At 45.7% G+C, this 27565-nt stretch overlaps 1 protein-coding gene across 2 annotated transcripts; it reads left to right on the top strand.

Moving 5' to 3' along the window:
- The first annotated feature begins 1278 nt into the window (after positions 1-1278).
- On the top strand, positions 1279-17082 carry PERM1 (PPARGC1 and ESRR induced regulator, muscle 1). Of its 2 annotated transcripts, none has more exons than XM_061600857.1 (4): positions 1279-1400; positions 3292-5275; positions 10278-10391; positions 14785-17082. In XM_061600857.1, the coding sequence occupies exons 2-4, from the start codon at positions 3292-3294 to the stop codon at positions 14865-14867; spliced, it is 2181 nt and encodes a 726-aa protein (XP_061456841.1). In that variant the 5' UTR covers positions 1279-1400; the 3' UTR covers positions 14868-17082. The 2 variants fall into 2 exon arrangements, with proteins under 2 accessions (XP_061456841.1, XP_061456842.1); XM_061600858.1 differs by having other exon boundaries at positions 10282-10391; positions 14785-14874.
- Positions 17083-27565: the final 10483 nt, after the last annotated feature.

Raw genomic sequence — 27565 nt, 5'->3', positions numbered from 1 at the left:
CAACGACAAAATCTATCCCATTTATTTTTTAAAATCTTTACGGCATGTGTTGAATCCTGTGTGGTGTGAGTGGTATTGCGGTTTTTACGGTAACACTATTAATAGTATTTCCTGCTTTTAGCTTTTGAGTCTGGCTGGCTGCAAGACATGTCTTTGCTGTGTCTGGTGTCTGTGGCACATTGCAGGTTTCTCTAACTCATCCCTTTTACCCAAAAGTAAGTTTATCATAACTTTGGGGGGCAGGAAGTGGGTTAGTGGATGACAGTCACTGGGGCATATCCACATCCCATGTAAAATAAGGAGATAAGAAAAAAACATCATCCTTTACTCAGCAAACTCTTATTAGGGCCCCTCCAGACTTCATTATTATTATTAATTATTATTGTTGTTATTTAAATTTGTGTGCCACCTCTCCATATAAATATGCTCCAAGCGTCTCACAACAGAACAAAGATACAAATCACTACATCAATAATAATCAAATACGAAATCATTTTGAAACCTAACAATCCAAAAATTAACTCAGTTTGATTACATGAACATTACATTATTTAAAGTCATCATAAAATAAACTCTCAATCAATTAAAATATATCAACTGATGACAAACATAATAAATATTTCACCTCCTCCTTTCCAAACTACAACTCCCATCATCCCTAGTCATTGGCCATGCTAACAGGCTGATGGGAGTTGTAGTCCCAACAACACAGATTTCCTGTCCCTGGAATAGGCGGTTCTGAGGCAGGTGAACCGGAAGCAACATTCCGGCTTTGGGTAGCCTATATTTCACACGCATATATGCAGCATAACCTATGCACAGGTGAACAACATTTTTTTAAAGCATCCCCAAAATCAGGTATAGGGAACCTGTGGCCCTCCAAAAGTTGCTGAACTACAACTTCCATCATCCCTGGCCATCATTGGCAAAAGTTTCCCATCCCTCCCAAAATCTTCCCACCACCCAGGCAAGATAGGAACAGTGATTAACCAGATACCAGAAAACGGGGTGTTGTATTCAACTAAGTTTTATGCAGAGTAGACCCAGTGAATTTAATGGACATAAGTTAGCCATGGCCATTAATTTAAATGGGCTTACTCTGACTAGGGCCAGCATTGGCTGCAACCCAGGGTAAACAGGGTGAGTCAGAGAGGCTGCTTTGGTGCACCTGTGTGAAGGACTGCCTGTCTCCTATTTCTGGACTGGCCGTTTGCATTTATAGAATTTCATGTGATGAATTTGGGGAGGGAGGGGGCTATTTTTGGCCTGCGAGAGCAGTCTGTCCAAAGACTCACAGCCTCTGCTCTCAATGCCCAAGGTCCCGGGCACAGCACCATGCCGTGCCAGAAGAACTTTGCTGTGCTGTTCCAGGCATGGCCCTGGCGTAGGCTGTCTGCAAGGTAGGATACGTGGGGTTCTCCCTACCCGGTTGCCTTTGCCGCTGCACCCCTCCACAACAGCCCTTCTCTTTGCTTTTTTTCGCTGTGTGTCCTGCCTGCTTTACACCAGAGACGGTGCTTTTGCAGAGATGACCTCAAAGAGGTCCTTGGGAAATCCAAAAGGTCAGGCTCCCCTTTAGGGTAGAGACCACAGCCAAGGTAATAAATGGAGGGCTTTTATATACCACAGAAGGGGCAGGTCGCAGCAGAGGGAATGTGCTCAAACAGCCACCGGTGTTACTGCCCAATTGGGTGGCCCAGAGAACTCACACGGCAGAAGAGGCCTTGAAGGTCACCCTTGCTGATGATCATGACTTACTAGCAAACTACCTGTTATCATGATGGGTGTGTGTGTGGGGGGGTTTGTGGTGGGAAGGAAGGATTTCAGATAACTTCGACAAAAACAGCAACAGGAGTGGAAATTGGCAGTATTCAATTGTTTGTCCCATGTCCAGAATAGAAATCAATCTGGGAAATATGATCGGTATTCATTGTTGTTCTTGCTTTCAGTCCACAAACGATACATGATTGATTACATTCTCACCACCACCATTTTGTCGCACAGAAATGAATGGGATGGAATAATGTAACAACATGATTTATGAAATTTATAACATAAATTACATAAGTTACATATTTTTGTCACAGCAGACAGTGAGACAAATACCATAGTTTTTTGGTAGAAGGCGAGCTGCAGCAGAACAGAAATGGTGCTGCATGCAGCGAATACAGAGCGGAACAGAAATTATGCCTCCCTACATCCCTAGTGGGAAGATTTTTCTGTCAAAAGGACCCCAGGAGAGACAATGGTCTCTGAAGTTATGAGCACAGATCCACATTGCAAGATCCCCAACAGTCAGGGCAAGTGAATCCACCCGGCATCAGGACAAAGGGCAAGATTTCAGCTCACCTCAACTGTGCCCCCAAATGCAGCACTTTAGTAATGAATGGTAGCTGTACACTTACACAGAAGAAATTAAAGGAGTGGACTTGGGGATATTTCTGGGGGAGATTAACTTGATGCCTGCCTCTGGCACCCTTGGTCATTGGGAATTGAGCCTATATAGCTCTGACCTTACACTGTCAATCCTGGGAGGTGTTTCTTGATTGCGCTAGAGTGTAATGGGAACTTTGGGAGAGAGACCTCTATTCCCCTTCCAGAGCTACAATTTCCAGAGTGGTTGTACAAACCCTGTGCAAACTCTGGAAGGAGAATGTTCTAAGAAGAGCCTGGCTGCTGGATCAGGCCAAAGACCCAGCATAGTCCAACATCCTGTTCTCACAATGGCAATGTCCCAACGGGAAGCCCAAAACAAGCAGGACCTGAGTGCAACAGTGTAACCCCCCACTTGCGATTCCCAGCAACTGGTTTTCAGAGGCATAGAGCCTCCAATTGAAGAGGCAGAACATAGCCATCATGGCTAGTAGCCATTGATAGCCTAATCCTTTTAAAGATTCTTTTTCTTTAAACTAGACTTGGACCAGGCAGTCTTCCAAACAAAGGACTTTTTCAGAGGGGAAGGGCATCTGTGGTAGAGGATCTACTTTGCATGCAGATGATCTCCAGTCCCCAGCATCTCCAGGTGGGGCTGGACTGGGAAAGAATGCTGCCTGAATTCCTAGAGAGCTGTTGCTGCTACCAGTCAGTGTAGACAGTACTGAGGTAGATGGACCAATGGTCTGACTAAGTGTAAGGCAGCTTCCTGTGTTCCTAAAGGGGGCTCTTCTCTATTTGTGTCCTCTGTGTCCACCCTATTGCAAGGCAAAACATTCTCGTTTTTAAGACTCACTAAAACGTCTCCCTTTTCTGTCCCCTCTCCCTTGCAACCCCATCAACCTGTCCCTTTTCCAGATGGAAAATTTTGAGTACAGCATCCAGTTGAACGACCGGGATTGGGCTGAGTTCTACTTGGCCTCTGAAGAATGCAGCTTGATCCAGCCAGCCTTGGCCACAGCTGATGAGCAGCTCCTCAGTGACCTTGAGGAAGGGGAGACCGAGCAGAGCGGGTTGCTCCGGGTGAGGGTGGGCCCCATCCCAGTCAACGACTCGGCCAGCTGCCTCCCACGTGGAGCCCCGGATGGACACCTGCTTGCAAAAGAGTTTTGGTCTGGCAGCGAGGACGAAACAGATCTGGGCTCTGTCAGCAGGTTTCTGTGCAACAACAACAACGTTGGCAGAGGTTTTTCTCGGTCTTCCCGGACCCAGGAAAGTCAGCTGTCCCATGCTACTTTGAAGCCAATGAGAAGTCACTGCAGGCTGCCAGGATCTGCCGCAGAACGTGAAGCTGTATCTACTGCCAAGGAGGGAGAGACAGAGAGAGGAGATCAGCCCATAAATCCAGAGTGTTCCCTACCAGTGGTGGTAGCTACTGCTATCCAAGAGCAGGACTTGCAAGAGCAAAGCCAAAGGCAGGAGAGACTGGAAAGGCCTGCCTGCGCTGAGCGTACAAACTCGGATGCCACAGAGAGGATGGACAGCTCAGTGGGAGAAAACAGAAACAGACCCCTTTGCTTGAAGTTGCAACCCCCCAAGGACGATACACCCCAGGCTGCCTCTGCGGGCGTAAAATCGATGGAGAGCCCTGCAGTTTGTGAGGACCCAGAATCCCCCAAGCCAAGAGACCTAGCTGCGTATCCAAGTTCTGCACGTCTTCCTTCTTCTGTTTCTGCAGAGATCAGAGGGGCAGCACACCCAGAGAAGGGTACCAAGCACCCACAGATCGTCTTGAAGGCCCAGGCAGTGACACCATTCCAGGAAAATTCTCCCAAATCTCAAGGACGTTTGGTTCAAATAATGAGGGTGTCGGCACCTTCCCACCTGCCGTCGGAGAGCCACCATGGAGAAAGTATGCCAGGAAAAGTGAGCAGGGAAAAAGAAGGTTCAGCGAGCTTCAAAGATGAGAGGGGAACAACCCATAGCGAGGACTTAAAAGAGGGAGGCCTAATTCGCCAAGTAAGGGCTTCTCTCTCTGACAACCGGATGCGACAATTTCCAAAAGGACTGGAAGAAAACAGAGGTCCAAGGCCAACTCAAGCAACAGATTCCAGATGGGATGGGATATTGGGCAAAGGCAGAGGAACTCTTGCATCACCAGGAAGGGCGGAGATGGGCAAGAGCGGAGAGACGTGCCACCATCTTGGTAGGGCAGTCCCACTTGGAGAGGAACCTCGTACTCTCCTCCAAGGAGACCAGAGATCTGACTTCTTGGGGGGCTTGATGCCCGATTATCTGACAGAAGAGGACTCTCCGGAAAGTGACGTAACTGCCATGACGTGGCCGGAAGTGTATGACTATTTTTTCTGCGATGACAGCCAGAAGAAGGGGGAAAATATGTGCCAGGAGATAGGGAAGGAAGAACCAGATACTGGCCAGCAGCCGCCTGAAATGGATGGCCCTGAGATGTATGAATATTTCTTCCACGAAATGGATGAGGCCCAGGTGAGAAACAAAGACATAGCACAGGAGACATTATTCAGTTCTGGCCATCTGTCGGCGCCCCCTGATGGCTTGGAGGACCCAGATTTGGACAAAGACAAAAATGCCATGCAGATATCCATCCCTGAGGCGTATGAACACTTCTTTGCCCACAGCGCAAAGGACAAAAGAAATTGGAGGGCGGTTTTCCTGAGCATGCCGGCCTCAGAGGCGAGGAAGGTTGCCAGAGCTTTAAAGTCTCTCGTCAGCAGACCTGCACGCCTTTTCAGGTCACGGCCCACAACCCACGGAGCTCTGCTTCGGAGAGGATCCCAAGGGACGTTGGTGCTCCTATCTCCGGGGCTGCTGGATGAAAATCAGCCAAGACCTGAAGACCTAAGGATGGCCATGATGCAACCAGGTACTGCTTCTTTTCCCTGTTATGTGGGTGGGTTTCCGGTTCTAACGTCTTGCTATCCTGGTCATCAAAACCACCTCGCTAGTGCTTAATTTCTAAACAAAATTATTATTATTATTATTATTATTATTATTATCCACCTTTCCCCCAAGGAGCTCAAGGTGACATACAAACATGGTTCTCCCCCTCCCGATTTCATCCTCACAACAACCCTGTGAGGTAGGTTAGGCTGAGAGGCAGTGACTGACCCAAGGCCACACCTAGTGAGCTTCATGGCCAAGCAGGGATTTGAACCCTGGTCTCTCCCAGGTCCCAGTCTGATACTCTAACCACTATACTATGGTGGCTCTCCATGTGCCAGAGCTGAACACTTCTACATCTAAGGCACAGGTTGGGAATCTCAGGCCGGGGGGCCAAATATGACTGTCCAGATCTCTCTGTTTGACTATCCCCAGGCCACACCCCTCACCACGTCAGCCCTGTTTCACACCCTCTTTTTGCCTGGCTTGAATGCATCCTTGAACTCCGATCATGCCTCCTGCTTGCCTGGATGGAGGAGAGAGAGGAGTGTGTGTAGAAACTAGCAGACTGCACAAAGGTAAAATGTACATTGGTTGCTCTGTCTGCTTTTGCCTCTGGCCCTGCCCACCACTGGCATGTGGCCCCCAGAAGGTTGCCCAGAAGGGAATGTGGACTGACTCTAGAGTCTCAAGGAAATTCCAGAGGTTGTCATCTGGGCATTTGACATCTTTCTTGCTAATACACAAGAGTATACCCAGCTGCAGCATAATCTTAAGCTCTTTGTTAACACTCTTCAGGGGAAGGGGCACTCTGCACATGCTCAGAAGCCCTCTGTCTTAGGTCCATTTTATTGAAAGCAAAAGTTGGTTTAATTCTTTCAAAGTGAAAAAAACATCACCATGCATACCCAGAGGCACTATGTCTGAAGTGCTAGGACTTTTGGAAATAAATCTGACAACCCCTATTGTGGCTTGCAAGTTGTGCTGTGGGTTCAAGAGAAGCTAGGGAAATAATGGCTGACACAGTGGAGGTACATGAAATATATTCAGCTTTCCTGTGGAGCTGTAAATTCCTGACAAACGGAAAATTTCCTTAAATGCCATTATATATATATATATATATATATATGATCCAATCCTTCTTGCTATATCTCTTATGCTCAGTCAAACAGTAACCTCATTAGTTGCATAACAAAGCCCTCTTGCTGTGGTGGTGATTAATCAATCAGCCTTTGATTGATGGCCTAGAATAGATCAACCCACTGAGAAAATGAAAAGTCTGAAATTTTGCCATTTGCTGCAAAACATCAGAGTCTTGCAGCATTTCAAAGACCATCAAATTTATAATGGTATAAACAGTGGACGGTGGTCTCATGCATCTAGTAGAGTGGACTCTAGCCCACAAAAGCTTATGCCATCATAAATGCAGTCTTTTAAATGCTTTAAGACCCTTTAGTGTTTACTTTTTTTTTTTTACAACATGCTCTGAAGGTTAAAACCTTTGCAGTCTCATTGCAGGCATGTTTACTCTGAAATAAGCTTCACTGAGTCACTCCCAATTGAATTGGCATGAGACCGAACTTACATACCTTGGGTTGCAGGGAGGTCCAGTGGCCCCAAAGGAAAACTGTGTTCCAGAGACACTCAAGGGTCATGAGCAAACACACGTTGTTGACTGAATGCAGCTCCTCTCAAAGACTGATCTTCAACTGTTGGGAAGCCATTCTTTGCCCTAAGCCTCAAAGCAGAATAAGCATCACTGTTGACCCCTTGGTCTTCTGCAGGAGACAAGCATAAAGAGTGCAAGGGATGGGTGGTGTAAAATTAGAACTCAGGTCTTTGAGATGGGCCATATCTACACTACACTAACCAATTTACTTGGAAATTTGCTGGGCAATTGCCAAATGCTAATTATGACCACCACTCTGGCACTGTCGCTTTTGTGCAATTTGGGTCACATCCACACTACCAAGCATGTTTAAAGCACAAGGTTTCCTCCAAAGAATCCTGGGAACTGTTGTTTGTTAAGGATACATGGAACTGCAGCCCTTTGGGGGATAAACGACAGTTCCCAGGATTCTTTGGGAGAAGCCATGACTGCATCCATACAATGGGTGCGATGACCCGGGAGAGTGTCATGCCTCCATCGGATGAGTCCTCAGAGGAGGATGAGCAGTGGGAATTAGCACAGCAGACCCAGGAGAGAGAACAAGCAGACCCTCCCCAGAAGCAGCTCCAGACCCACCACTACTGGAAGATGTTCAGGATACAGCTGGGGCCCCTCAGTCAGACTCAAGGAGGGAACAGGAGGCCCCTCCACTCCCTGCAGAGGGAAGACGCCTGCGAGTAGCAGAGCAATGCAGGCATTCTGGCCATTTAAGGCTATAAGCTCCTGGGAGATGGAGGGCTGATTGCTAGCACCTGAACCAGGGAGGGGAGCTTAAAAGGCAGTGAGCCACCATTTGCCCTTTGCCGGAAGCATTGGCAAGACACCAGCGTCAGACCCTCGTCAGCTGTGCCTTGAACCCAGATTACCTTTGTTAAAATATTGGGCCTCGCTTTGTTCACTGACTTCCTTTTGGAAGATGACCTGGTACGTGCACTGAGACCCCTTGACCCCCTCCCTTGGTTATCTGCTTTACAACCAAGCCCCTGTTTAGGCAGCTGCCAGCTAATTGTTTACAGCACCATATATTACCTCAGTGCTGCCGGCAGAGAATAACAGCAAGGGCATTCTCTGTGGTGGCCCCTAAGTGCAGGGCCGGCTCCAAAGGGTGGCCAGGTGGGGTCCTGGCCAAGGGCCCTGTGGCCCACAGGACCCCCTGAAGGACCCCTCATTATGTTTGGGGAGTAGTGCTCCACTTCCACGGCAGGCTCCCTGCCATGGATTGCAAGGAGGGAGCTGCCTGCTTGCTCGCTTGCTATCCCTCTGCCTGCCTGCCCGCTTGCTTGGTCGATCTCCCTCTGCCCCTGCCCACCCTCCCTCCCCTGCCTGCTCTCCCTACCCCGCCTGCTCACTCGCCCTCTCCCTCCACTCGCTCGCCCTCTCCCCCTGCTCGCTTGCCTTCCCCGCTCACCCGCCCCCGCTCCCGCTTGCTCGCCCGCCTGACCTCCCACTCGCCCGCCCACCTGGTCGGTATGTAGGTAGGTGGGGCATGCGTGCTTGCGGGTGCCTGAGGCCAGCCCTGCCTAAGTGGTGGAACTCCCTTCCCACTGAGGTGGATCTGGCAACATTTTTTGTACAGTATTAGGTAAATGTTGAAGACTTACCTTCTTTACTCTTGCCTTAGACACCTGACATGTATTTGTAGGACCCACCCTATTTTGTTGTTTTTAAATTGTTTTAGTGTTGTATTTTAAAATTGTTGTCACCCACCCTGGGACCTTTGGGTGAAGGGTGGGTTAATAATAATAATAATAATAATAATGATCTGAAGCACATCTGTCCTCCAAGAACCTTGGGAACTGTCATTTGTTAAGGGTGCTGGGAACTGTACCTTTGTGAGGTTTCATTCCCAGGATTTTTTTGCAGGGGAGGATGTGCTTTGAATGTGTGGTGTGTATGCAGTCCATGGTTGTCAAAGTGCTATAAAATGTGCTTTAAATGTATTGATTACAGCAATACATTGCACTCTCTTGTGGGATGCCTTTCAGCTGAGACTGAGTGTCTAAAGCGTTCAAGAAAAAAAACACATTTGGGGGTTATTTGTCTTTTTGCTGCTTGCTTTCTCGTGAGTTGCATGGCACATTCACCAACCGGTAGTTATTCTACTACTTCTGCCTCTTCATTCTGGAATTTCTCAGACTAATTTTATGACAGCATTTTCATTCACTGCAGGCACAGAGACCTATGCTGGACTACAACTCCCATTATCCCTTACCATTGACAATGCTGGCTGGGGCTGATGGGACTTGTAGTCCAACAACATCCGGAAGGCACCCTCCCTGTTGGCTCTCCCTGTATTACAGTGTGGATTTCTGGCATTACAACAACCAACCTGATGACTCGACTGCACGGTTCTAACTAAAAGATGTACCCCGAAGCACCCTTTGAAAGTCCCTGAGAGGGAGTCAAAATCTCAGGGTGAAAAGCAGCTGAGAGGTTGATCCAAATACCAACACCAATACTATCCCCAACATCTGGGAATTATTTTTTTAAAGAAGCTTTGTGAGGCTCAAAGACAAAGGATGCATAACTTCAAAAAGTCAAAAGCGTTCGTGCTTCCCTAATGTGGTCCACCGACGAGTCGTGGTCTGTGAGCTTCACTCAGGCGGTCCGCATTGTATCTGTAATAGGGATGGGTGAGCATTTCCATGCAGTTCGCATTTCAAGCAGAATGTATCAAATTTGCAATTTCTGAAACGATACGAGAAACGAAACACAGCCATCCTTTGAAATGCGCATGTATTGGGGATGCAGTTAGCCAACTAAACAACATTTACAAAAATGCATATACAGTATTAGGGGAAAGTGTGCATAAAAATGAATACAGGAGTGAAAATTACATGCGTAATAGGTATGAAGTGATGAGAAATGGCTTACAAAAATGTGTCCCTTTGTCAAAACTGCCTGCAAAAATTTGCTTATTTGGAGAAATTCACACTGAAATGGTGGAGAATTTTCATGAGGATTTTTTTTAAAGACATTGTAGACATTGGAATTAAAACTGGAAAAATGAGAAACGGAGAGAACTGAGACAGACCTTTCCATCCCTAGTCTGTAAAAATACAATTAAAAATCATACAGCACCTAGCATAGCCCATTACAATTGTTACAACAGGCAGCCAAATAATTAAGTGGCCCACCAAGATCCTCAGTAATTTTCAAGTTGTCCGTGGGGGAAAAGGTTTGGGAACCGCTGCTTTCGATGGAATCCTGTATTGGGCCAATGTGATGGACTGAGGTACTTGCTTTATGATTCCTGGATATGGCCTTGTTGCTGTTTCAGTAGAAAAAGACATCTTGGTTCTTCCTCTTCCCCCAGAAAGGCCCTTCCAGCCAGTCTTCACGCAACGGGACATGTGCCTGGGCTTCATGGCGTTCGCTTCGTGGGCCGTGAAGACCTCCGATCTGCAGGCCCCGGATGCCTGGAAGATTGGTAACGTATTGCAGGGCCTTGTGTGGGAGGCGCGCAGCTTCTGGTGGATTTGGGTGGGGGCGGATTTAAGCCTCAGAGATAGCCCAGGAATGTTAGCATACTGATTCTGCTCTGGAACAGAGCAGAAGGGATGCCCGGAATAGTTTCTCTGTCTTTTTTCTTTACCCATTTTTCTTTTACTCTCTCCTTCTTTAACAGCCCTCCTTTTTCTTCCAAATCAGTTGTTCCTTGCTTCAGAAAGGAAGGCAAATTTAACTCTAACATATAAAATACAATTTATTTCTGGAGTGTGTACAGATAAGAATTACCCATCCTTGGTGACTTTCTGCAGTAATCATGGGCCTCACCATGAGCATCCTGATTCAAAAGGGGACGGCCCAGAGTAGTCACTCATACAGAAGCACAACAAGCAGCCTCCTCTGAGAAGGGATACTCCTGCTGAGTCTCTGCCTTTGGCAGGGTTGGATTGAACAACACCAATGGCACCTGGTGCAGAGAGGTGGCAGAATTACCCTGATTGAAAGACAGACAGCCCAGAGCTGTGGCTCCTGCAGGAATGCAGTGGTTATCCTCCTTTGATTCTGTTGCTTCTCTGCATTAGGAGTCACTAATTCATCCAGGCCTACCTAATGAAGAGAAATGACAGAGCCACCTGCCTTCAACAGAAGCTGATTGGAAGGAGGCAAAGGCAGAGCATTACATCATACAGAGACACAGTGGGCAGCCTCCTCAGAAGGGGCATACTTCAAACTCACAAAATCCTTTATATTAGTCATTTATTTATCCTGGAACACCGGCAGTTCTCCAACCAAGCAATGTTTACAAAACTGCATGTATTAGGGGAAAATGTGCCTAAAAGTTAATATATTGATGAAAACAACATACAAAAATGCATTATATGATGAGAAATTGCTTGCAAAAAATCTGTACATTAGTCAAAACTGCATAGAAAAGCGTATTAGGAGAAATTTGCATAATAATAATAAATTTTATTTCTAGGCCGCCTATCTGGCCGCACAAGCGGCCACTCTAGGTGGCGTACAAGATAAAGTAAAATACAACATACGAACTACATAAAAACCCAAGAACTACAATATAAAAAGAAACCGAACCCACCCATAGCTAAAACCAATGGCACCCAAAAGAAAACAAAAACAAAACAAAAGACAAAACCCCAGGCCACCTCAGCCAGCCGGCTTATGTATCCCTCCAAAGAGGGACAGGTGATGGAAATTAGTCACAGCTGGCTGGGTACCTAGGACCTGGTCCTGCAGGAGGCACATCTGCCAGGCAGCAGTCCCACTGGGAAGGGTGGTGGAGGTGGTGTTCCAACAGCAGCAGCAACAGCAGCCTCTCCTTCCCTGGGTGGCGATGTTCTCCTTCTTCCTGCAGGCCCTGGGTCTCCCAGGCCACCTCAGCCAGCCGGCTTATGTATCCCTCTCGAGAGGGACAGGTGATGGGAATTAGTCACAGCTGGCTGGGTGCCTGGGACCTGGTCCTGCAGGAGGCACGTCTGCCAGGCAGCAGTCCCACTGGGAAGGGTGGTGGAGGTGGTGTTCCAACAGCAGCAGCAACAGCAGCCTCTCCTTCCCTGGGTGGCGATGTTCTCCTTCTTCCTGCAGGCACTGGGTCTCCCAGGCCACCTCAGCCAGCCGGCTTATGTATCCCTCCCAAGAGGGACAGGTGATGGAAATTAGTCACAGCTGGCTGGGTACCTAGGACCTGGTCCTGCAGGAGGCACGTCTGCCAGGCAGCAGTCCCACTGGGAAGGGTGGTGGAGGTGGTGTTCCAACAGCAGCAGCAACAGCAGGCTCTCCTTCCCTGGGTGGCAATGTTCTCCTTCTTCCTACAGGCCCTGGGTCATTAAAATGCTGGAAGATTTTATCAGGATTTTTTTTTTAATTGCAAATTGCTACGTAAATGTGGAGATCTGAATTTAAGATTAGAAACATGAGACAAGGAGAGAACCAAAACTGGCAGATCTTTCCATCCCTTTCCCTACCGGAAGATGCCAGGGATTAAACCTGGGACCTTCTGCATGCAAAGCAGATGCTCTGCAATGAGCTGTGGGCATCACTTCCCCAACACCCTTGAAGAACATCATTTTTCCCCCACTGATTTGATCACCAACCAGCCCGAGCACAGAGAATCAATTTCAGCTGCTTCCTATCTCCCCATCTGTATCAGCCCAGCTTTGCACGCCCTCTCTGCTAGGTGGGGTCAGTGTATCTTCCCTGCGTCTGCATTGCCTAATAATGCCTTCAAGCCCTGGGGCTTAATTTGACACAGCACAGAATGTGTGTGTGCACGGGAAGACTCTTGTCTCCAGCCATAGTCCAGCAACCCTGCTCCTGTGACATGCTAACAAAGGCAGCCAAGGCCAGGGCTCCCCCCCCCCAATTCATTGGTATGGTCTGTAGATCCAGAGTAAGCAAAAGTAAAGGGAAAATAGAAAAGCAGCCATCCTAAACATGTAAGAGCCCTACTGGATCAAGAACTCTATAACCTGGCATCTTATAACAGAGGGCACCCAGATGCATCTGGAAAAAGCCTCCAAGGCAATAAATCTCTCCTGTTTTATTCTCCAAATGATGACATTTGATGGTAGTGTGCCTCTGAACAGAGAGATTCCATTAAACTGTTAAAGCTAATTGCCATGAATAGGGCTATCGTATCTGAATTTGTTTTTAAAAAAACCCAACCCTCGAAGCCAATGGGCATCTCCACATCTTTTTTATTTTATTTCATTTCATTGCATTCATATCCCACTTTTTCTCCAAGGAGCTCAAGGTGGTATACATTGTTCTCCCCTTCCTCATTTAATTCTCACAAGAATCCTGTGAGGTAGGTTAGACTGAGAGGTAGTGACTGGCCCAAGGTCACCTAGGGAGTTTCATGGCTGTGGGGGGATTTGAACCCTGGTCTCCCAGGTCCTAGTCCAGCACCCTAACTGCTACACCACACTGGATCTCTTCTTGTGGCATTACCATATGAATAATGTGTTGCATGAAGAAATACTTTGTTTTGCAGCCCTGAATCTATGGTTAAATGATCTTCACCAAGCAACCCAGTCCTCTGCTGTTCTAACAGTTTCCATCCATCAAACCCCATACATTTAAAGCACATATAAAGCACATGGCTTTCCCCAAAGAATATGGGAATTGTAGTTTGTTAAGGTTGTTGGGAAGTGTAGCGCCGTGAGGGATAAACTACAGGTCCTAGGATTCTTTGGGGGAAGCCATGACTGTTCAAGTGCTATAAGTGTCCTTTCAATGTATGCTGTGGATGTGACCCCCTAAGTCTGGAGCTGACCTTACTGCACTGTTGGTGTTTGTGAAAGAGCTCCTCTGCAATAAAAACTGCAATTGGCTTGGTGACAGCTGAACTTACTAGATCAAGGGTAGAACATAGCTTGTTGCATAGAACATCCGTTTCTTTGCAAGTCATTTATAATAAGGTTCCTGACACTTGCTAAGGAAACCACTTTGCATGACCATAGCTCCTTTACCAACTATCTCTGCCAATCATAGGTATGGAGACTATGATAAAACTTGAATGTACTCTTCAGTATTCAGACACAGCAAAGAATAAATATATAAATATAAATGTTTGGGTGCACTTTAAAAACAACAACAACAGGCATTTAGGAGTGTAAATGTCACAATTCAGCAAAGTTTACTTTTGCTGTGGTTCCACTAGTGGAACTTTTAGAAGTAGGGGAGAAAGTCTGCATTTTCCTCTTTCAAATTTTCAGACATTTGCAAGTGTTTGTGAAGAGGGATTTGTGTGCCATACATCATGAATGTATATCCTGGCCTACAGTTGGATTTGATTGTTGTTTTTATACAATAGAAGAGCCCCAAGCTGGATAGCAATTAACACCGTTCTGAGGGCCAATCTAGTGCCTGCTAGTTGATGAGATTCTTGCAACGGATGCAGGATTAGGTGGACTTTGATCTGATCCAGCAAGGCAGTTCTTAAATAAGAGAGCAGTACTCAGGATCAATTTTTAGAAAATGCAATTTCATTAAGAGAGAAGGGGAAAAAGTGAAACAAAACAAAAACCTTGTCAGCTCACATTAACAGAACATTTAACATCCATACATCCATTTTAGTTTACCCAAATTCCAAATGTCCAAATATGTATCCAGACGAAGTTGGTGTTTATAGAAAAGTACACTCAAATGCAACAAGGGCATTTAGGTCATAAAAGCAGTGTATAATAGTTGACGGGTATTTGTTCTTCCAGACTCAAAGTAGAAGTCTCTTTGCAACCATTAGGGCACACAAAATCCATTCTTGCTGTAGCACACATCAGTGGGCTGTGGGGGTTAAGCAAAGATGAGCAAACAATTTGCATAACCACCTGCCTTTCTTTGATGCATCCACCCAGTGTTGCTGGCAAACTTCGGCACCCTCTCAGCTATCCGCTACTTCAGACGGCAGGTGGTCACGGAAGCTCAGCATGGAACCTAATGGGAAGCAGGTCGATTCCACCCAATTCCTGGTGGTCCATCGAGGATGCTTTGGAATGGACACCATGGTTTCTTTGGAGGCAGGAGAACCAACTTTTGGACATCTTGTATTGCTGGACTCACTAGTATAATGCCCTACTGGGTGCTAACAAAGTGAATTAAGTAACACAGATGGAGTTGGGAAAGAAAAGATCCTGATAACACTTTACTGGGAAGACTGAACAAAAACAGTGTATAATTCAAGGAGAAATAAGCAGAGAGGTTTTGTCTTTCTTGGTTCAGGCCTTGTACAGAGTAGGGAGACATATCATCAAACTTAAAGGGGGGAAAGTTCCCTCAGAACTACCTAGCCAACCAAAGCACCTGCTACCTCAGCAAAGTTCATGCCACTCTACCTGGTTGCTAAGGAACATCTCCACCACCCTCTTGGTTTGCTGACTTACTGATAACAGAATTAATCCTTAAATTACAAACGGAATGATTTCTGCTGTTGCACTTCTAACACTGGGGAAGAAAGCAAAAAAGGGTGACAGGGAAGATGGAGGCTTCCACAGAAATTTGAGTCCGGTTCCAAAGTTGTTGGTGCTCCAAGGTGCACCAGGCTGAAACCTGCATTTCACTTCTTTGTCTCTTGGTCGGTAACTCACCTTGAAACCATGGAAGAAGGCAGACTATAAATAACTAAACAAACAAACAAATAATCCAGCTGCCAGCTAGCTAGTTTAACTAGCTGCTCATGCAACAGACCAGATGGCTGAGAGATAATTGGAAAGTGTTATCCTTTTTAGAGAAGAATATTGAAAGGATTTAGATGTGAGTTTTGTTGAAAAATAAATAAATCTAGGAGGCACATGACAAGATGACAGTGGTACAGTGGTGCAACTAGGGAATTTTTAGACTCTGGACTTTAATGGTCATATGTATTGTTTTAAAATCTGGATTTGGAGTTCCGTTGCTCATTCTGCTGAATGGGGTCCCCAAAGCATGCCCTCAAATCCTACCCTGAAAGCACCACTGCTAGAAGGACATTCTGACCGAACTGGGTGTCTTTAATTGAGAGAAGATGATGTTTAGGACAGAGACGAGATGCTCACATTGACGGCTTCCATATATTTAAGTGAACATTGAAAAAGAAGAGTGAAAGGAAGGTGGCTGCACCCACATTTAAAGCCCATGGCTTTTCCCAAAGAATCCTAGGAATTGTAGTTTGTTATGGTTGCTGGGGGTCGTGGCTAAGTGAAGGATAAACTACCATGCCTTTAAAGCACGTAGGTTCTCCCAAAGAATCCTAGGAACTCTGTCTGTGTACGCACCATATATTGAAAGCACATTTAAAACACATGGCTTCTGCCAAAGAATCCTGGGATCTGGAGTTTACCCCCACAGACCTACAATTCCCAGTACCCTTAACAAATTACAATTCCCAGAGTTCTTTGGGAGATGTCATGTGCTTTAAATGTATTCTATGTTTACACAGCCACAGTTCCCAGGAATCTGTGGGGGAAGTCATGTGCTTTAAATTGGTGGTGGCCGGTGGCTCCATGTCAGTGGGGCAGTGGAATCCACTCTGGGTTTTCATCCAAACTCTAAATGACTAAAACCCGGAGCAGATTCCACTGCCCCACTGACATGGAGCCACCGGCCACCACTGCTTTAAATGTATGGCGGCTATGCAGATGGTGGTTCACTGTATCCACTGACAGAAGCAACAGGCTGAAAAGGAAAGGAAGTGCAGTTTGGTTTAAGTAAGAGAGAAAATATCCTCAATGTAAGATCCTTTCAAGGATTCTAAAATGCCTAAGGGGCATATAGCCATAGGAGGGATAAAGTTGACATATTTATGTTTTAAAATACCAATACCTCAGCACTGGCCAACCTTTCAATGATAAGTTTCCTGTCTTTTTCGTAGTTGTGTAGGTGATTGGCAAAATCTTGGTTGTATAGCCTTGATTATTACAAAAGACAATAGATGGAGCAGACACTGCTGGGACGTTACAGCAGCGTGTGATTCTCTTATGCGTGTGTTGAAGAGCTCAGTGATTTATGTTCAAGGCCAGAAATCTCTGCCCACATGTGCCTTAGTAAATGTCCTTCCTCACTGGATAAGTGAGAAGTTACTAATGGAACAAAGCTGCCTGGCAAAGAGTTCTGTGTAACTTTAACGTTTGCAAATTCTTGTTCCAACAGATGTTGGGCCAATAAAACATAGCACTTTACACGTTTGGAGTGTTGTTTTTAGCCTCAGCCTTCTATGACTTGGAAGAAAGGTTAGATCAAGTCTAATAGTCTTCAGGATTCCAACACATTCTTGGAACTACTTAGTTCATCACCATCATGACGCTTAACATGATTTTTCATTGTACACCTGAGTGTTCAAAACACTTCACATACATTGCTGAGATACAATAATCCTAAAAGGTAGACAAGTGTTGTTATTCCCTAAATGGGGTAGGATTGAGGCTGGAACCACGGCTTGCCTAAGGCCACCATTTTGGAAGTGAGATTAGAATTCACAACTGCCTAGTTTCCAGAGGCTCACCAATTACACTAAAATGGCATCTCCATCTATTTTGCAGTTGATGTCCTTCACAACCTCCTTTCTGATCCTTCTCTGGCTAGAGTTGTGAATTTTGTTTTTGGCCCTGTTGGTATGCCATTAACACAGGGGTGGGGAGCCTCTTTTGGCCCAAGGGCCACATTCCCTTCTGGACTTCCTTCAAAGGGGTCATATGCCAGTGTGGGCGGGTTTAGAGGCAAAAGTGGGTGGAGCAATAAATATACATTTTTACCTTTGTACAGTTGGCTTTTTTCTGCACACACTCACACACCCCTCTCTGTCCTCCATCCAGGCAAACAAGAGACATCAGTGTGGAAGGACACATTCCAGCAAGCAAAAACATTTGAGGAGGGTATGAAGTTGGGCCGGGGAGGGTGTGTGGCCTGGGAGAGTTCTGAGGGCCAAATAGAGAGGCATGGAGGGCCACATTCAGCCTCCCTAGTCTGAGCTCCTCACTCCTGCTTTAAAATTCAGCCAAAAATTCAGCAAGTGAAACTTTTTTAAAAATAAAAATGGAAAGATAAAAATACGTGTATATGAAAGGAAATTTGCAATGTACTAAAAAGTGCTGAATGCATGTACACTTAAGTGATCTTTTGTTTCCTTGGTCTGCTTCTCTTCTCTTTACATATTTGGTTAACTTTGTCATTTCAGCTGTATGTTTTGGCAGCCGCTCTGTGACAGTCAGGATGTTACGACCCTGCAATTGACTAACAATTAGCCCTGTGCAAATATTAATGTGCATGTATGTTGTATGTGCACATGTACAAGTGGTTGTCAGAGAATCAATTCATGCACCTTCATGCCTGAAATACATACGTGGGTCAAACTAAGTAAATCTGGGGTAGCCATTTTGCGTTCACATGTAGTACGTTAACTGGATATTCACATGGCTGTGTAAACTATTGACTGACCTGAGTTTGCATGCCACGGTAAGCCAGGGTTCATAATTTAAAAAAATGTAATAAATGAGAAAATAATCACAACACTGCAAGAACCAAGTGGACCTGACTTATCAACACATCCTTATATTGGGAGCTTTCTATCCTGAATCTGCTGAAAGCACAGGCAGTGGAGAACAGAGGAAAACTTGATTCAGTTCACCTTTCAAGCCGAAGCTATCAATTTGTACTTTCCAAAAAACACGAAAACTGAGACACGGCCATCCTTTGAAATTTACACTTATCTGAATTTTGTGATGTAGTTCTCCAGCAAAACAATGTTTGCAAAAATGCATTTATTAGGGGAAAAGTGTACATAAAAAGCAATATATTCATGAAAATAACATACTAAAGTGCATTATATTATGGAAAATTGCTTGCAAAAATGGGTACATGAGTTAAAACTGCAATATGTTCATTAGGATAAATTCACAGTAAAATGCTAATGAATTTTCATGAGGATGTTCTTTTTTTAAAAAATCGCAAATTGCTGCAGAAATATGGAGAACTGAATTCGGCACAGGTTAGGCCTCATCTCGAGTATTGCATCCAGTTCTGGACACCTCACTTTAAGAAGGGTGCAGACAAACTGGAACAGGTTCAGAGGAGGAAGATCAGGGGACTGGAAACAAAGCCCTGTGAGGAGAGATTGAAATAACCAGGCATGCTTAGCCTTGAGAAGAGAAATGATAGCACTCTTTAAGTACTAGAAAGGTTGCCACACAGAGGAGGGCCAGGATCTCTTCTTGAACATCCCAGAGACACGGAATAATGGGCTCAAGTTACAGGAAGCCAGATTTCAATTGAACATCGGGAAAACCTTCCTAACTGTTAGAGCGGTACGACAGTGGAAGCAATGACCTAGGGAGGTGGTGGGCTCTCCGGCTCTGGAGGCATTCAAGAGGCAGCTGGACAGCCATCTGTCAGGTATGCTTTTAAGTTGGATTCCTGCACTGAGCAGGGGGTGGACTCGATGGCCTTGTAGGCCCCTTCCAACTCTACTGTTCTATTATGCCTAGTTTGGAAAAACTGAGAAACTCAGACAGCTCCTTCCATTCCTGGTGGAGGCTGGTCCATTAGGGCAAATGTGGCACTGCCCCACCAGCCTCACTCTGCTGTGCGCCAGCTGCTGCCTGCCTGTGTTCTTACTTCCAACTTGGAGGGGGAGCATTGCCTCTCACTGTTGTCCCTTTGCAGAACTCATCAGGGAGACGGATGGGACCAAAACTAGCATTAGCTGGCTCTGGCTCTCATTGGGTCAGGCTCCACCTACTGTTGGGCTCCCTGCCTTCCGCTCCACTAGTTCCAGCGTCCACCAGCCACCACTGAGGACAGCAGCCCTGGCAGAAAGAAAGGGCTGGTAACCCTAACCTCTACCTAGATTAAAAACAGATTGCTACAAAAATGCTTGGAATGACTCCAGTTTCTGTTTGCAGCCAAGCCCTGCGGGATAGGGAGGGAAGGAAGGGCCTACAATGCATCCCACTGCTTCGGGAAGACAGAGCAAGGCTGTCTTCATGGAGATCTTATTGGAACAGCATCGTTTAGTTAGCATGATTGCTGCTTTGTTCTCCAGAGGGAAGTGACGACGAGCGAAATATAGCTATATTAGAGGCGAGTTAACAGCCACCCTCTGCGTGACCAGATCCAGATGAAATGTGGGCCCTGGATGAGGGAAGGAGTCAGGAGAGTATCAGAAACTGCAGCCAGAAACATGAAAAACCCAGGAATTTCTGCTGGGGTTGTCATGATACAGCAAAGATGTGAGACAGGGAATATCCAGCCCTGCCTTGCTTTATTGATTTCCCTTGGCCTGTCAAAGAAGGGTTGAGGGTTCTCCATGTTTGTCCTGAAATGCTGTGGGGGTTTTTCTCTGGATCTCCAAGGGAAGGAGTAAAATCTTAGGGCCAAAAGAGATGTGATGTTAATTGTGTGTAGATGCAATTAATGTGCATGACTGTTGTTCTTGCTGGGAAAATAGCCTAGAGGAAGCCTGAGCATCCTCAGAACCTGAGAGGTTCTTAACACCTTCTTTCCTTGCCACAAGAGAAGGGCTGTAGCTCAGTGGTTAGAGCACCTGCTTTGCATGCAGAAGATCCCAGGTTCAATCCTTGGCGTCTCTAGGTAGGGCTGGGAGACAACCCTGTCTGAAACTCTGGAAAGCTGCTACCAGTCCATGCGGACAGTACTGAGGTTGAATGACTGACGGCCTGACTCTGTATACAACAGCTTCCTACGTAGGCAAATCTCTCTGAAGCTGCTATTTGCATTTCAAGGAAAATGCCCATTCCCTTGAAAAAGAGGGTGGGAGAACAATTTTGCAGCTTAGTGAGGGGCTTTTGCAATTAGGTCCACGCCCCCTTGTCCATCAGGCTCCACCCTTCAGGCACAGGTCTCCCCCCCTGATTTACCAGACGTCACGAGGTTCTACCCCTACCTCGTTAGGCTCCACCCCTGATCTGCTAAGTAACGCCCCCTGCACATCTCCAGGCGTCTGAAAGGGCTTCTTCTATTGTAGAGGGCTGGACTTGCAGGCAGACAAGAGACCCAGCTATCTCTAAGTTTAGAATATGATTGCTAACCCCAATTCTCTCCCCTTCCACGTCAAGGCATTTTTAAAGTATTGGTTGTGTGTCCAAATGGTCACCCAGCCCTAGAGTTTGGATATCCAGTGGACACATAAAATTTAACCAATGAACCAAGTGTCCAGGTCACTCATATCTGAACGCTTCGTATTGTCAACACTGTTCTTAGATGCAGAATACACTCGTAACCTTACGAGCTATGAGTGCCTGAAGGATTCTTGGGAGTGAAAAGGTTGTTTGTCCCAGAGAGGGAGCCGTAGACGTGGGAAGAAGAGAGTCAATACCTCTATCCACAGGGTCGAAATCCCCCTTTGTACAGCAAAACAGAGCAATTTTTCAGCCAGTGGGGGGCGCTCATGGAACAGGAGACTTAATTATTGATTAGTTAATTAGCTGAGCAGCAGCATATTGGGCCTGCAACTCTCTTGTGGCAGTGGCTCTCTTGGTTGGATGTCTCTTTGATGGTCACCTCCCCAAGCTGTAAGTTATTGTTTGTTCGATAATGTGTGATTATCTGCTTTATTGAAGAGTGCCACCCCATCCCATGCGTTGTTGCTTTTTTACTTTTTGGTTAGGGTTACTTTCTTTGATATGGGAAGGGAATTCTTTATACAGTATGGTCAGAGGCCAGGCCTTAATTCCTAAGGAAAATGTTAGAGCTCAAAAGTTTAAAGCTGCCTGAAGACCATGCCGTCTGCCCTGGAAACCCCGCTGCTTAATTTGATCTAAGGTATAGGTCCATATGGCTATGTATTTGGGGGGTGGGAGAGAGCCTGCCCTCCGAACATGCTCAGAGGTCCAGAGAGATTTTATTATTTTATTAGTGACTCAGTCCGGTGTTGAAATCACGTTGCTCCAGGACTGAAACCCAGCACAAATTAAGCCCATACATGTATTGAGAAAAATGATACATTGTGTGTGTGTTCGTGTATGCAGATGTCTAGATTCAATTGCAAACCTTTGCTTTTCTAAATAGATTGCGGGCGGGAGAGAGAAAGCCTCTGCTGCAGAAAGGTAAAGCATTCCTCTTTTACTACAAAATATAAAAATGAAATAACAAATATTTTATTGTCAGGCCTGTCTAATCCCAGAACAAATTCCCTGTTGTTAGAAATATCACACTGTGATCTTAAAGTTCTGGCATTAGAGGATTCCGTGTTTTTAGTTTTTATTGTGTGCTATGCAGTTTTTTTGAATACCTCCTTTAAATTGCTGCAAAGCAAAAATAAAAATAATCCCTAATTTCCTTTTTCTTTTTTCTTTTGGTAATACCAAAAAACAGTTGGTTTTTAACCATTTCCTAAATTTTGAAATTAGAGTATTACAGGTGATTATTTTGCTTTTTAATTCATGTGTTTACTGGCCGGTGACCAGGGTAATAAGAATTTTGCTAGGCTATGTGTAAATGCATTTACAAGGCTGTATTCAATCCCTGCTTTCTCTTTTTTTAGTTTGAACTTTCTCCTCCATCCAAATGTCAGGGGCTTGTATATGGTAGAGAAGTTTTCACTTGCAAGCCGTGTGAATTACAAATGGACAGTCAGTAACAATTCCTTAAAAAATGCCCTGCTCCTCAAAATCTCAAAACAAAATCTGGAGTGAAGAGGTAGAGCTGCATTGGTTAACCCCAGGCCTAGGGGCAAAATTCGGCCCCCCAGGACCCTTGGGACTTTCCCAGGCCACACCCCTGTCAAGCCACACTCCTCTTCCCAGACCACACCCCAAATTGACCCACCTTTGCACTCCCCTTGAGTATTTTTCGAGTATTATCCCAATCTGCATCTGTGTTGGAATTGTTTTGTTTTTAAGATGTTTTTAGTGCGTTGTCATTTGTTTGCCCCTTTGGGAGGAGGGGTGGGATATAAATTTTACTGTTTTTATTATTATTATTGTTAACAACAACAATAATTTTGTCCGCATAAAATGTCTCGAACTCTGGTAATCCTTCTTGCTTGCCTGGATGGAGGATAGAGGGGGGTATGTGCATGTGTAGAAACTAACCTAAGGCAGAAAGGAAAACTTTGCACTCATTCCTCTGCCCGCGTTTGCCTGTGGCCTTGCCTACCACTGGCACGTGGCCCCCACAAAGTTGCCTAAAGGAAATGCAGCTCTCAGGCTGAGAAATGTTCCCTATTGCTGAGGAAGAGATTCAATGCTCTCTCTCTGTGGTTTTTTTAGTTCTTAAGCACAGACAACAGAGGTTGCCCATGCTATACCAGCAGTGACCTTGGTGAGTTTATCCCAAGCCGTGTGTGTGTGCTCGTGCGCCTGCGCTAACCCTGCCAAGACAAGTGCAGTTGGCTGGCATTTAGAGACAGCAGTGGGGGTATCGTGCTGCCCTACACAGCCTCTGCCCTGATCAAGCATCTGATGGCAACTTTACTGCCAAGGAAATGAAAAAGTCAAACAGGTGCGCTTCCAGCCGTTATTATCCCCAAATTTCAGTTCACAGTCTGTGCCAGCAGCCTTTCTCCAAATTTCCCCGAAATGTAACCCTGAAGGTTGGTGGTGGGCAAACAGCCACCAGGATTTATTCTGCCTATGGGTTAAATATATATAAATATCTATATTTGAGTGGAAATTTAAAGTGTAAAAAGAAAGGAAGGTGTTCCTTTTCCAACAAGCCTTTTAAGTGGAGATTTTTAAGGGTGCTTCCAGATAACTTGTTTATTGAGAACCCATCGTGATTTGTTTGCAGAGGCAACGCTGGCTATTTAATGAGCACTCATTCTGGCTCGTTTGCAGGGAGTTTAGATGACATTCTGTCAAAGCAAATGCTGTCCTGTACTTTCCAGTGCATTTCCCCATCACTTCCCTTATCCCCAAAAGCCCAATCTTTCGGGAAAACAGGTTTGTTGTGCAAGACTGTAACTGTGCAACCTTAATTTGCTGGGATGTGATTGAATCCCATCTGAAAATACCGACAGTTTATTATATAATTTTTGATGTTTATATCATTAAATTGCTCGGGGATGTTTAATGGGAAGCGATTCATAAATGAAATGAAACAAAATAAATAGAGAGACCCACGGTTGGCTTTATTCTTTCTGAACCCTGGAGGTTAAATTCATACCCGTAAAGGGTGAGCATGCATGCTGTGAGTTCCTTTGTGGCTTGCAAAGTCAGAGCCCTGAATCCACTTCAGTAAACAGGGGAGGCGTTTTTATGTTTCTGCCATGGGAGTTTGCAAATATGTAGGCAGTATACTGATGAACCTCAAGAGGACTCAGTGGTAGAGCATCTGCTTTGCATGCAGAAGGTCCCAGGTTCAATCCCTGGCATCTCCAAGTAGGGCTGGGAGAGAGCCCTGCCTGAAACTTTGGAGAGCTGCTGCCAGTCAGTGTGGACAGTACTGAACTAGATGGGCCAATAGTCTGACTGTGTAAGGCAGCTCCCTATATCCCTATGAAAGCTCAGTTGTGGAACATCTGCTTTGCATGCAAAAGGTTCCTGGTTCAATCCCTGTATAGGGTTGGGAATGTCCCACCTGAAACTCTGGACAGCTGCTGCCGCCACTCAGTCCAGTGGTCTGACTCAGTATAAAGCAGTTTCCTGTTTTCCTGTGTCTTAAGGGTAGGCCCCCATTTCAGTTTTGCACGTCGAAGGTCCCAAGTTCAATCCCTGGCATCTCCAGCTAAGGGAATCTCCAATAGCAGGTCTGGGGAGAGGCTTATCACTCAGTAGCAGAGCACATGATTTCATCAAATAAAGCGAGCCTTCCTGACATGCTGGCTTACTGTACAAACTGTAACTGGGTTTTAGCATGTTTTTAACTTTTTAGAATGCTTTGTTTGTTGTTACTGGTAATTTTTTGTTTGGCGCTGTGGGCTCTTTTGGGAGGAAGGGTGGGATATAAATTTAATAATAAATAGATGAAGGGAGGGATCTCAAATAGGTGGAGGAGGGAGGGATCCCCCCCACACTACAGAAGCGTTAACTCCTGTGAGCCCTCAGCTACTCTCTGAAGCAGGACAGGCCCAACACAGGGCGACTTCCTCAGAAAGACGGTCCATCCATGGCAAAACAGTGCCTTTACACACACCCGGGCTTATTACACCATTGCCTCCTCCTTCTTTGCCTTAAGGGTAGTGTGTGGGTTTTTGTTTTAATGTGCTTGAGAAGCAGTAACACTACAGTAGGTGTAAGGGAACCGTGATCGTGTAGATAAAATGACCCCGAAACTGGGCAACTAATCAGTGCTCCTGTGAGTCACGTTTTTATTTGCAGAACCAGCAAAATACATATAATGATGACAGTCAAAGAAGGTATGGGAGGAGGGCCCAAATATTACAAGTTGCAGTCTGTTATTGGAAGATTCAGGACAGACAAAAGAAAGGACTTCTTCACACAACGCGTAGTTAAACTATGGAATTTGCTCCCACAAGAGGCGGTAATGGCCACCAACTTGGATCACTTTTAAAGAGGTTTAGACAAATTCATGGAGGATAAGGCTATCAGTGGCTACTAACTCTGATGGCTATGTTCTGCCTCCATAGTTGGAGGCAGTAAATGTTTCTGAATACCAGTTGCTGGAAACTGCAGGAGGGGAGAGTGCTCTCGTGCTCAGGTCCTGTTGGTTGGCTTTCCATAGAGGTATCTGGTTGACCAGTATGAGTACAGGATGCTGGACTAGATGGGCCACTGGTCTGATCCAGCAGGCTCTTCTTTTATTCTTATGTTTACTCTGCCCCACAGAACTCAAGGCAAGCATGGAGAATTGAGCAGGTCCTCATCTGCATTTGGGTAGCAATTCCCCCAGTTTCCAGAATGCAGGCTGTGCATGCCATGGTTTATATAGCCAAAGCAGCATCACCCATGCAGAAGAGAGAGGTGGCAATGACCACTCCCCTCCAAAAAAGGCAGCCCAGTGGAAGTCTGAATCAGGGAGCTGGGCGGGGTATGAAAACTGGGTAGGTGAGAATGGAGTGGGCATGCATGAGTGGCTGGAACGCTAACATGAAGCACTTCACGCTAAAACATTTTGTTGCAGATCCTGCCAAGAGATGTGATGGCCTGGAAAAAAACACACAGAAAAATGGGGGGGGGAGAGAGGTTTTTCACCAGGGAAAAACAAGTCCCCCCTCATTTTCCAGTTTTTTCTGGGCCATCATATCTCTAATCTGTCTGTGCTCTCACCGCCAAGACAAATCTGACCATTTCAGTTTCTCACCTCTTTCAATCTTAAGTTGTTGTCCACATTAGTTTGCAAATTCTTTTTTTAAAAAACAAGCTCCTCATGAAAATTCAGCCACTTTTTAGTATGTTCTCCTAATATACAAATCTTTGCATTTGCAGTTTTGCCTAATACAGCAGGGCCCCGCTCATGCAGCAGGTTCCGTTCCGGAAGCAAAATCCACCGTAAAGCGGAACGCTTTGACTAACATTGTCTAAAACGGCGCCCGACGCCCGAGAAACGCCGTAAAAGTGGAACAAGCTCCGTAGGAGCGGGGCCTCTCTGCAATTGACAACCGCCTTATCGGTGGAACGCTGCAAAGCGGGGCCCTACTGTAGACTCATCTTTACAAAGTACATTTCCCCTGATACTTATATTTGCCCACATTTGTGTATGTCATTTTCAGAAATATGTGCATTTTAATGCACACTTCACCCCTAGGATAGCAATTTCGGTGCACGTGAATTTCCTGGAGAACAGCGCTGCAATATTTGGGGATGTGCAAATTTCAAAGGATGGCTGTGATTTGGTTCACACATTGTTTCAGAAGGTGCGGATTAGGTAGATTCGCCTTTACATGTGAACTGGGTCGAATTTCTCCCCCATCCGTAACACCAGTGAAGCTCCAACGCTGGAGGCGTTTGAGAGGCAGCTGGACAGTCACCTGTTAGGTATGCTTTAAGTTGGATTCCTGCACTGAGCAGGGGGTTGGACTTGATGGCCATATAGGCCCCTTCCAACTCTACAGTTCTACGATTATAATTTTAAACACATTTATCTTTTACAGACTACATCTGAAATCTGTCTACACTTTCCAAAAAACCCAGATGACAGGGGTGATAGTAGTTTTAACTGGGTGACCTGGAAACACAGTCTCAGGATATTGGGTTTCTCCAGCAAGCCTGGGCCCCTTTGATTTCTGCGGAAATCACTTGCTTTACCTCTACTTATTTGGGTAGGAAATGTGAGAGGAGTAACCCAAGCCAGCTCCAGTCAAACAATGTCACGCCACAAAGTTAGGATTCGACCGTGGGTGTGAGTTGAATTGTGAAACCCTTTGATATTCGATATAGGCTTGAAACACTTTAATGTGACCAGCTCCTGGAGGTCACATCCACACCATACATTCAAAGCCCTCTTACACCATTTTAACAGGCATGGAGAATCCTGGGAACTGTAGCTTGTTAAGTGTGCTGACGTCACAGAACTACAATTCCCAGCACCCTTAACAAATGTCAGTTCCCAGGTGACTGTTAAAGTGGTATAAAAGTGCTTCAAATGTATGGTGCAGATGTGAATAACATCCTGGTGGATCATGCCCTCTGTCAAATCAATACAGAGGAAAAACATTTAGATTATTTCCACCTTTGTTGCAGAACTGTCTTGGATAGGCCAGGAGATGGAGCCCATTCAGAACTACACACCCAAGAAGACCAAGTTAAA

The sequence above is a fragment of the Rhineura floridana genome, chromosome 18 (genome assembly GCF_030035675.1).
Source record: "Rhineura floridana isolate rRhiFlo1 chromosome 18, rRhiFlo1.hap2, whole genome shotgun sequence".
Classification (NCBI taxonomy): domain Eukaryota; kingdom Metazoa; phylum Chordata; class Lepidosauria; order Squamata; family Rhineuridae; genus Rhineura; species Rhineura floridana.
Note: the sequence above shows the minus strand (reverse complement) of the source record. Positions and strands in the feature narration are given on the sequence as shown.

Coding starts and splice junctions, on each gene's coding strand:
- PERM1 (XM_061600857.1), top strand. CDS start 3,292: ATGGAAAATTTTGAGTACAGCATCCAGTTGAACGACCGGGATTGGGCT. Junction 5,276..10,277: donor GATGGCCATGATGCAACCAG/GTACTGCTTCTT, acceptor CTCTTCCCCCAG/AAAGGCCCTTCCAGCCAGTC. Junction 10,392..14,784: donor CCCGGATGCCTGGAAGATTG/GTAACGTATTGC, acceptor GCATCCACCCAG/TGTTGCTGGCAAACTTCGGC.